At 32.8% G+C, this 11,833-nt stretch overlaps 1 protein-coding gene across 1 annotated transcript; it reads left to right on the forward strand.

Annotated features, from left to right (window-relative positions):
• Positions 1-3,824: 3,824 nt before the first annotated feature.
• On the forward strand, positions 3,825-10,399 carry LOC111410054 (probable galacturonosyltransferase 13). The gene is made up of 6 exons (XM_023040219.1): positions 3,825-4,548; positions 5,548-5,603; positions 5,735-5,890; positions 7,283-7,876; positions 8,587-8,889; positions 9,473-10,399. Exons 1-6 carry the CDS (start codon positions 4,317-4,319, stop codon positions 9,752-9,754), a joined length of 1,623 nt encoding a protein of 540 aa, XP_022895987.1. The 5' UTR covers positions 3,825-4,316; the 3' UTR covers positions 9,755-10,399.
• Positions 10,400-11,833: the final 1,434 nt, after the last annotated feature.

Here is an 11,833-nt window from a genome sequence, read left to right on the forward strand (position 1 = left end):
CATCTCTCTCGCCTCATCCACGAAGGATCGGCTCACATTAAGGATTAGTTGAATAGGGATTCGACCAATTGCCACATGCACATAATAATGTGGAGTGCGAGCTGAGGGCCTTTTTGCTGCGCGGCTGCCACCTGACAATGCCTAAAGCCTCATTGGAAGAGCCGTAACACTATTTGTTATCAATAAATATTTATTAAGGATCATAAGCAATCCCATGTGCTTGAGAAAGCATTTTGAAATTAATATGTACTCAGAATAAAGACTGATAAGCATTAATAGCATGAAACCTCATCAACGACCTTAAACATAGAGAGACGAGCCAATATACTTCAACAAAAGCATGAAGACTAGATTGGTGAATAAAAGAAGCCAGCTAATGAATTATTGCCAAGTGTCATCAACTAAAAACTCATTTATTTCTGAGGTCTGATTAGAAACCTATAAATACACACAAATAGGGAAGAAGAAGGACAAGCAAAATTTAGCAGCTTCTTTTTGAATAGTCGTTTCTCTTCTTATCCTTGTTTTAACTTTTTAATCAGAGAGTTTATGAGGGAAAAATTCTGAGTAGATGAAAGGAACTTGTTGATCAGTATTTTACGATCAGCATAAAAAATAAAAAGATTAATCTCAACACAAGAATTAAATCACGACTACAAAAACATGATTAATGAGGTCAATTTATACCTAAGTGAATTTTACACTCGTGTTTTCTCGAGAGAGCTAGTACTTGTACTAACTAGATAAAATAAAATAAAATAACACAAAACCAGGGCCGACAAATCTAAATTCAATTCCTCATTTGCAAGCTCTAGCATGGGACATATGAAATTTGACTTTTTTGCAAGACCATCTTGGCATTTGACAATGGACATCGCCATATGTCGACACTAACAAGGTTTTTCTATAACATATCGTGCATTAAAATATCCTTAATTGCTTAGGGTTCACCTAGTTTGGATTTCAGTTTCATTTGACTTTTGAGTTCAATTTCTATTTATCATTTTGAGAGTCTGTTTTAATATTACGAAAAAATACATTTGATTTGTCATTTTCAAAAATTATTTCTTAAAACAGAAAAATAGAAAAAAAATGTTTGATTTGAAAATTTGAAAAATTGTTTTATGACATTTTATTCCATAAAATTTGATTATTCAGTAAAACAAAACAATTCTACGGTTATATGTTATTAAATAATATATGCATTTTAAAGTTGGTGGTTCTTACAATATTTTTTCCCGCTACAAAAGTGAACAAAAAAAAAAAGTAATGAATTAAGTTGCTAAAACATAGGAAATAAAAATAAAAGTTATTGACGTAAACTAAGAATATTTTTATTTGTGATCATTTAAATATATTTATTTAAAATTTTTTATGTAAATAATTATTAAAGTTTGAACTATTTTTATTTTTTATTTTTACAACTTTTATTTTTTCTAGAATTTTTAATTATTTTATTTCTCAGAATTTTATTATTTTATATTTCTTAAGAATTTTATATTCTATTTTTCAATTTTTTATTTTTTAAAGATTTTTTCAATTAATATTTTGAACAAATTTTTTTTTTCAGAATTTTTACTCTTTAATATTTTATTTAAATAAAATTTTATTTGAACGCTCGTTTTTCATATTTTGAATGTTTTCAATATTTTAAATAAAAGCAGTCAAAATATCAAAAATGCGTTTTGAATTTTTTGTTATAAGTTTAACTTTGTTTTCAAAAATGTATTTTCGGAAATATCAAACCCAACAAATTTTGGATATTTTGCAAATCCGAAAACTGAAAATATCTTGAAAATAACAAACAAAATGTACTATTAACTTTGCAAAATTTAAATCATATTACAGATTTAATCCATTCCCCTTTCATAGTCTTGTTAATGGTTCTAAATGTATGTGTCATTTTCACTTACATTAAACTTTCTTAAATCGGATTGATATCATAAATAATAATATATATGAGCTTTTAGAATCATTCGTTGTCAAGACTTTATAGTATAATGTGGAAAGTTCTTTTATGTGGCAATAAGAAAAAGACTCATCTTTTAATGACAGTATAAACAAAACATTTCCGCACTAGAAACATTTTGAATGATTCCTTGTAGATTGAGGTTTTGTTTGGGAGCGATTTTTTCTTCCAAAAAATTAATTTTTTGATCGTTATTTCACTATTCCAGCCGTCATATTTGACTTCTTCTCTTACAGGTAGACCCCACTTTTTTCCTAACGGTAAAAAAATCAATTTTCAAAATCACTTCCAAAGAGGCTCTGAACATTTGTTACCCAAAAATTAGAAAATAGGTCAGTATATCCTATTGAGTCACTTATAAGAACTCATGTATCAAAAACAATGATATTTTCAGTTATAACCCTCCGAAATGTAAAAAAATTAAGAATTATTTTCCCTACTTAGCTAAAAAAAAATGCACCACACCTAATTATCGATCGGCTAACCAAACCCAAGGTGTAGGTATTTAAAGAATAATGATTTACAGAAAATTATAAATTTGCAAGTATTTGATATTGTTTATTGGATTCCAATGGAGCTACTTCCTTAGGATTGAAGAATTATTGTGATTCTTTCTAAATATCCTAGATTCTTCCATCAAGAACTTTGTCAATCATATTAAAATGTTTACAATGCAAAAAAAGGTTTAACTACGAGAAAAATTAAGTTTTAAAATAAAATTCGTTTTTATTAATTAAGTTGAAGTAAGTTACTTATTTGTACCAGTAAAATAAGAAAACGAAGGAAACAAATACGACGATGTAATCCTCAAATATAACTGACGAACCTAAGAAAATTTGCATGTAGCTTCTGGTATTTGACATTAAAAAAGAAGATTGTAATAATGTTTGGGCAACTTCTTAATCATTTAAAAGTGAAAAAGTTACTGAGTTATGTTTGATAAAGATTCTTTATGACTTATCTGTAATATATTAAATATCACATTAAGTAAAAATCATTTTTTTGATGATTCTTACCTTACTGTAATTCAATTATTTTAATAATACCATACTTTTTGTTTTTCAATATGTATTAAATTTATTTAGTTACTATCAATGTAAAAGTACATTTGACAGATTCATTTCACCTGTTTACTTTCATTAATGTACGAATTGTCAGCTATAATTCTCAATTAATTAACATTCACATTAATTTAATTAATATTCATCTTCATTTATGCATTCTAATATCATGCATTTCATTATTCATGTCACTATATAATAATTAACATCGTGTTTTACTTAACTAAAAATTAAATAAATGATTTAAGATTCATTATCACGTATATATTCCTTGATATTAATTTTAAATTAATTAACATTCAAACATATTCAAATATTATTTTTACAGTACTTATAAAGCATTTTCAACGTTGACTAGTTTTATCAAAATATCATATTTTAATTATACCATTCTTCAACCATGCTCCTAGTGTAAATTTGAAAACAAAAAATTACGTGAATTTAGCACCCGTTTGGCTCCTATTTTTTTAAATTAAAATGGGTGGAATAGTTTTTTTTTTTTTAAATGAGTGGTAGAAAAAGAATAATTTTTTTTCGATTTATGCGTAATACGATTTTATGAAAAATTGTGTGATTGAAAATTCATGAGAAAAAATAAAATTTAATTTAACGGGCCGTCGGGCCAAATAGGGCTTAATATTTAGTCCATGACAAACACGGTTTAAAATATGTGGAATACTTCTCCTACTTGTACTTCGGTATGTTAATAATAATTTAAGAAAAAAAGGAAATTTATTGTTAGATCGGACGGTCGGCCAATCATATTACAAATTACACGAAAATACTTACGTTGTATTCAATCTTCCGTTCCTAAGAGAGGGAGGGATTCATTTCAACCAATAAAAGCTGCAAAATTTATTGCAAATATATACATATAATTATTTCCTATTACGATAATTCCTTGACTATTTGGTTTGCATTAATTGATTGATTCCTTACAGTTGTTTTCTATAATATAGAGACCTATAAATATAGAATTAGATTGAGAAAAGGAAACATTTGGTGAACAGATTGGGCGGGATTTTTTGGTTCGGGAATTGTAATCCAATGCGGTGGAAGGCACCGCACGGTGGTGAATCAGGATTATTGAAAGTTTTTAGCTGCGGATCTGATGTTGAGAATCGCATCATTTTTGAAGAATTATACGGACCGAAAGGAGGAAAAGATTATTAGTTTTGGGATTGTAAATAGCAGCGGTGGTGGTGGTGAGGTAGCTGATTGTATTGATTTGAGAAGGGGAAGAGGGAAGTGGTGCAGGAGAAGAGCAGTGGCGGAGTAGGAAGAAGATGCAGCTGCACTTCTCACCTAGCATGAGAAGTATAACGATATCGTCGAGTAGTAGTGGTGGAAATGTCAATGGAGGAGGAGGCGATTTGATGAAGATCAAGGTCGCACCTCGCCACATCTCTTACCGCACGCTCTTCCACACCATTTTGATACTTGCATTCTTGTTGCCTTTTGTTTTCATTCTTACAGCCCTCGTCACCCTAGAAGGTGTCAACAAGTGCTCCTCATTCGGTACAGTCCACCCTCGATAAATATTGAATTTGGCTTTATATCAAGTAATTATTAGGATTGGTTCTGCAATATGGTTACCTAGATCTCGATGATATGAGATGTTTATTGCTTAGGCTGATTAATATCTACTTTTCTTATCTTTCTGTTATGTTGGGAATTGCTTAGTTTTTGTGATTTGTTTGCTCTGTAAATTATAGAGTTAATACGATACATGGGGGATCTGAAATTGTCAGCTTGAGCAAATTTACATATGGAGCCTCTTTATTGCACGAAATCAGTTACTCCAGTGTTACTAATATGGATCAAGAGTGTTTTGTAAACATAAGTGGCTGATTCTAGTACTTGTTTTATGGGTTTTATTTGGATGCTCTTTATTGAATTATTTTAGCTGGTTTTTGTGTAGCGCCCCAGTTTTAAAATGTCTCGTGTCTTTGTATGTGCTTGTGTGTGCATGTTTAGAAGAAAATAGTGAAGAGCTCTCACTTCATTGAAGACTGAATTTGATATACATCTTGTCTGCTTCAGAAAATTTTGAGGTAACCTACCACGTATTTGAGCGGTCAGTTTTCAATGATTAGATCATGTATGCTTTTGAATTCTTCATGTTGCAGTCCCTGACAACATCATCCACCTTTTTTGCTTACTTGGCCATCTTTTGCTACTTCCTTGTACTGGTGCTATCATGCTATTACCATTGTCTCTATCAGCATAGCCCTGACCATCAGTTTATCTGATTATGTTGTTTATGTAATTTCATGGTACCGGTACAGTAACTTGGAATCCTACATGTCTCTAAATTTGGAGGAATAAAAAATCTCCGTTGATCTGATTGTCTGTAAATTTCTGTTATCACAATATGGTTATACACCCTCTTCCCTTTTCTTTATATTTTGCCCCATTTTGCATCTAAGTTTTGATTTTAGTCCAATCCCTTATATATTTTACCTATTAATGCACTTGTTCGAATTTATGGTCTAAATTCTTTTCTTTCATTCTCAGATTGTTTAGGAAGACGGTTGGGGCCAAAACTTCTCGGCCAAGCTGACGATTCAGGGGTAAATATATATAGTCAGTTTGCATTTCTTTGATTGTTTACATTATGCCCATATCATTTTCCTTGATTTTAAGATATTACTTATGTTTTAAATAATAAAGTGAAACTTTTTTATTGTTGCTGTTGTGGCAGAGGTTGGTCAAGGATTTTGTTAAGATCCTCAATCAAGTGAACTCTGACAAAGTCCCAGATGGTTTGAAGCTCCCCGAGTCTTTTAGTCAACTTGTTTCTGAAATGAAAAACAACAAGCACAGTGCAAAAGATTTTGCTTTGATTTTGAAAGCAATGGTATGCATTGCATGTTAACGCTTTCTCTTAATAATTTCATTTATATTTATATGCTTGTGCCCCTTGTCTCATGTGTAGCATTATATTTTTGAACTTTTTACTTTTTTATGAGAAAGGCCCCCATATTTTACCAGTTTTTGCAAGTGTTGCTTGTGAAAAAGATACTTCAGAGTCTGTTTAGCCCTCCTTCCCCTTCCCCTGACACCAAACAGAGGCCATCTAAATTATTTTGCCCATTAGTTGGAACTTTACTTTTTGGTTTCCATGATCACACCAAGACTAAAGATCCTAGTAAGGACATGAAACAACTTATTTGATAATACTTATTTTGGGGCATGTGAAAGATGGAAGTAGGACTATGATAATGTGATAGAGGAATCGTTGTGTTATGGCCTTTCTATTATTTGACATCAAATTGAATTAACTGTGTCCCAGACTGCACCGTTGTTAAAAGTTCAGTGAGAATCAATAATTTATTCTTTTTCCAGTTTTCTTCTCGATATTTATCCTATAAGCAATTGAGTTTTGTACTCCACTACCCACATCCATTGGTTGCAGTATAATGGGTTTCTTCAGGCGATATTTTCTTAAAATATGTGAATTGGAAGTTATGAAGAACAGTTGTGAGATTAATTTTTTAACTTAAAGATAAGATGCAAACTGCTCTTCCTCTGGAAATTCTAAAGATTTATGGATAAAAAGATGAGAGAATGCAGTATGGGGAAAATGGTTGCTGGGTGTGGTTGTGTATGGGATGCTGAGGGATTGATTTGAGTAGGATGCTCTTTTTGGAGGCAGATTAGGTCTATCGGCCATGTTCTCATTACAGACACAGACTTGAAAGTGGAATCCCTTTCACGAAGAATTTTGTAACCATTGACACAGACTTGAAAGTGGAATCCCTTTCACGAAGAATTTTGTAACCATTGCCTTTTGCTCCGAGAGGAACAGAAAAATCTATCTTCATTCCTCTTGTGTGTGAGCTTGACTTGTACTCTTCACCATATGTCTTTAAGTCATGGTTGCAGCTTCTGTGTTGTCAATCTTTTGTGTGTAAATATGTTGTCGATGGACAGTTTAAGAAATGCCCTCATCAGATAGGTCCACTTATTTTCAAATTCTGAAATATGAAGAAGCCAAAACATCAGAATCTGCTGAGTGGAAGCCTGAGAAGGGAATAGAGGTCAAGGGAAAATTGTAGAAAGAACTAGAGAAAAATTTCCATGTCTGTCTTGATGTTTTTGAAACATAACTGCTTATTGTACTTTACTAGAACAATTATAATCATGGCATTGTACATATGATTATTAATTTGAATTCTTTGCACCATACAGAAACTTTTTTTCACGAGTGATGTTCAGCTTAATAATATTTGCCCTTTTTGCCCAACAGATGGAGAGATCTGAAAGGGAGATCAGGGAGTTGAAATTTTCAGAGCTAATGAACAAACACTTTGCAGCTAGTGCGATTCCAAAGGGCATTCACTGCTTCTCTTTGAGGCTAACTGATGAATATTCTTCGAATGCTCACGCACGCAAACAGCTGCCTTCACCAGAATTACTCCCTTTGCTTTCCGACAACTCATACTACCACTTTGTATTGTCAACTGACAACATTCTGGCTGCCGCAGTTGTCGTCACATCTGCTGTCCAGTCATCTCTAAAGCCTGAAAAGATTGTTTTCCATGTCATAACTGACAAGAAAACATATGCAGGCATGCATTCGTGGTTCGCCCTCAATCCTGTCTCTCCTGCTATAATAGAAGTGAAAAGTGTTCATCAGTTTGATTGGTTAACGAGAGAGAACATTCCAGTTCTTGAAGCTGTGGAGAACCACTATGGCATACAGAATTACTACCATGGAAACCATGTCAGTGGGGCCAATCTTAGTGACACCACCACCCCACGCAAATTTGCCTCAAAACTGCAAGCTAGAAGTCCAAAGTACATCTCATTGCTCAATCATCTCCGTATATATCTCCCGGAGGTAATCTTGTCATTGGACGTACATTTCCTGCATGTCTTATCATGCTTTCGTTGCTTTGGAAATGTATAAAAAATGATTCTGATGGTTGGGCCCTAATCTATGTTATCCACATGTAAAATATGTAAATGCTGATGCCATCTGACAAACTGCAACATCTTTTTGTCCCACCCTGTTTCGTTTGAATCTACATGATAAATCTGTAAAATATATTGGTACGGGGTTTAAGTCCTCCAGACAACTAACGATGAGAGCTGAGAGCTTGGGAGAGGATAGAACATAATGCCTTTAAATAAGCAATTTGAGACATACTTCATTGCCGTCCTTATGCACAAAGCTAATTGGCTTTATTTCATGCTAGGATTTCTCTATGTTCTTTATAATTTATTGGAGTTCAATCATTGAGCTCGGTTGGTATATCTTCAACTTTTGAATTCTTGACTAGCCTTCAAAACTAAGTGAGAATTTTTGACGCATAATTGAGTATATAGAACCTCGCAATTTTAACAAGGATTATGTTCTTGGTTTATCGTGGATGGACGAGATTTTACCTCCTGAGGGTGTCGTAAGTTCTCTTTTTGTCCTCAGTTTTCTGTTTATTTTATTACCGTACGTCTTAAATTTATTATATCATAAAAAAAATTTCTTTTCTCCCTTTCATTTGTCCTTTTCTGTATGCTCTGCTGTAAATATTCTATTTCTATTTGGTGCAGCTCTTCCCGAATCTTGACAAGTTGGTTTTCTTAGACGATGATGTTGTAATTCAGCGTGATTTGTCTCCTCTCTGGGAAATTGATCTTAATGGAAAAGTTAATGGAGCTGTTGAAACTTGTAAAGGTGAAGATGAGTGGGTGATGTCTAAGCGATTTAGGACTTATTTCAACTTCTCCCATCTGCTTATAGCAAAAAATTTGAATCCCGATGAATGCGCATGGGCTTATGGGATGAATATCTTTGATTTGCGTGCATGGCGAAAGACAAATATTAGAGACACTTATCACACGTGGCTTAAAGAGGTAAAATCTAATTATACTTTCTTCACAACAGTCTTAATCTATTAATTGCTTGGTATTGGACCATTGGTTATTCCTGGCTTTACATTAATTTGGAGTATGAATAAGTGGACTATGTCGACAAGTAGAAGGTCCAGCATTTTTATCTGCAAGAGTTGTAAATGTTTTATACAGATTGATGTCATTATTGTGATTTCTCGTAAGATTCTAACTCTGTGTGCCATTGCATTGCAGTCTGTAGACATGTATTCTTTTGGCTTACTATGTAGCATAGAAAAAGCTTCAACGTGGCTTTGATTTTTACCCTTGAATTTATTTGGCTCTAACAAACCCACAACTATTTGTATGTTGTTAAATTGTGTGGTTTGCCTACATGTTTACTTGGGGGATATCGTGTCTTTGAAATGTTGTTTTTATTCTTTAACTAATGTATCTTATGTCTTTTCTATGAGTGATAATTTGAAAAGGGACTCTTACACTTAAAAATTTCAAGAGGCAGATACAACTTTCTAGACAGTCCATTGAGTTTGATCCAGTTTTTTGGAGTATTTTTTTGTTCTCACTCTGAGATTGTGCGTTGTTGTAGAATCTGGAGTCGAACCTGACATTGTGGAAGCTTGGAACTCTGCCTCCTGCTTTGATCGCATTCAGGGGTCATGTTCATCCTATTGATCCCTCGTGGCACATGCTTGGATTGGGCTATCAGAATAAGACCGACATTGAAAATGTGAAAAAGGCGGCAGTGATTCACTATAATGGCCAGTCGAAACCATGGCTGGAAATCGGCTTTGAGCATCTCCGTCCATTCTGGACCAAGTATGTTAACTACTCTAATGATTTTATTAGAAATTGCCATATGTTGGAGTAACAATCAACCAATTTATGGTGTACCAAGGAAATGGTGGATAGAAGATGGTAGCATACATGTTTTGCTCGAAGGTTTGTTTGGCAGGCATAGAAATTTGTTGATATTCAATAGAGAGGAACCGGATAAACTCAAGACCAGGCTAAAAAGGGTGATATACAAGAATTCTTAATTTGGAGCTGCATCCCCAATTCCATAGACGAACCCACCTGGGCATGAGATTCATTTTTAGTTTGTAAAGTAGCAATTCATCATCTATTTTTTCTGGTAGGACCAAGGACATTATTTTGGGTGTCAATGGATGTTGCCTATGTTGTCTTGCTTACAAGGGAATAATGGTTTACAGATTATAGAAAGCGTTTGTGATTGCCATTGGATATGCAAATCGACGCGAAAAGGAACAGAGTTAGGATGCAAGCCCCAGAGAGGCTTCGGCTTTCGACCCATGGTCCATAGAGAGAATTCTTTATTATTAGGTTTTATTTCCATGTCCCCATTTTGCCCCATTTTGCAGATTTTATATCTTCATGAAATTCTAGTTTGTAGATTTTAAAGAACTTGATTGAGTTAGGGAGCTACATAAGTTATATGTTGGTATTTGTCACACGTTCATATTATTTATTGATGAAATTTTATAATTCATGTTTTTGCTGGTGTGTTATGGTTCGCTCGTGGAACTAGTTGGAGTAATAATTTCCCTGTTATGATAGTTAAATAAGGAGAAAATGGGCGTATCTAATGTGCCAATTTCCATGTGGCTAATAAGCCCTTTTATATTGAGGTTTCACAAGTAATACATCGGCAATATTCTTTACATAAATTGGCAGAACATTGCACAAGCAGAACAATAATATTAAAAGCCCCAAATAGGGGTCGACATGGTTTGGTTCAGTTTGATTTTGATGAGAACTGGATCAAACTAGTATCGAATCCCAAAATCATCTAGTTCGTTATGGTGTTTTTTTTCCTTAAAGATTTATTATTCTAAACATGTATTGATTCACGCGCTTGTTTGTATATAGACTCAGTAGTTGATTTAAAAAATAATTGGGCATTTTGCAAGTGGATAAAGTGGAAATGAAAATGTCTGACTTGAGTGGTGTAAATATTAGTGAGAATTCAATGCTATGACATGAAGTTTATCTTAGATTGGACAAAACTCTTGAATCGAATCGAGCGATTTTTTTTAAGTTAAATATTCAAATGGGTATTTGAATCAATAATCGACGAGTTTGGTTCGATTCTCGATTCTAGATTAAGAATCAAATAATCGAATAAAAATTGAATTTTCCTAATTTTTTAATTAATTTATTTTAAATAAGTCAAATTATTTTATTTTTCTAAATAAATTTTCTAACTAGTTAATTTATCTCAAACCCAAAAATATGATTTTCTTATTTTTAATTTTCAATTCAAAGCAAATTTAATCAAATTGACTTAAATTTTTATCCAAATATGTTACTTTACTGTAGTGTAGTTTATTTCGTTTTAGAGAAATCAAATTGAAATTCGACAACGTCTCTTTTAATTATTTGGAGCTCGCTATCTTCATCTTCCTATGATTTTAACAATCAAATATATGAAGAACTAAGTAAAGAAAGACGCAAAAGACGCATTAGATTGAACTATTTTTTTTATTTTTTCTTTGTAAGAGCTAAAATTGAATATATCATTAGTTGAATTAATATAACTTTGTAAATATTAAAAAATTTAATTATAATACGGAATCTGAGAATCGAATGGAACCGAACTGAACCAAACTCGAATGGTTCATAATTAAATTTGGACCCGACGATTCCACTTACTAAATACCGAAAAATTTCGGGCCTGATTCATCACTCGTTATAACTAGATTGAATCGGACCATGTCCAATCCTAATTTATCCATTAGGAACGAAGGTACGAATAAGAGAGCATTTCAAAAAATTAATTTTTTGATCGTTATTTCACTATTCCAGCCGTCATATTTGACTTCTTCTCTTACAGGTAGACCCCACTTTTTTCCTAACAGTAAAAAAATCAATTTTCAAAATCACTTCCAAAGAGGCTCTGAACATTTGTTACCCAAAAATTAGAAAATAG

The sequence above is a fragment of the Olea europaea genome, chromosome 2 (assembly GCF_002742605.1).
Source record: "Olea europaea var. sylvestris chromosome 2, O_europaea_v1, whole genome shotgun sequence".
Taxonomy (NCBI): domain Eukaryota; kingdom Viridiplantae; phylum Streptophyta; class Magnoliopsida; order Lamiales; family Oleaceae; genus Olea; species Olea europaea.

Bases quoted from the DNA above. Each gene is read 5' to 3' on its own strand.
- LOC111410054 (XM_023040219.1), top strand. From the start codon at position 4,317: ATGCAGCTGCACTTCTCACCTAGCATGAGAAGTATAACGATATCGTCG. The intron at 4,549-5,547 runs GTACAGTCCACC...TTTCATTCTCAG, and splicing joins CAACAAGTGCTCCTCATTCG to ATTGTTTAGGAAGACGGTTG. The intron at 7,877-8,586 runs GTAATCTTGTCA...TATTTGGTGCAG, and splicing joins TCCGTATATATCTCCCGGAG to CTCTTCCCGAATCTTGACAA.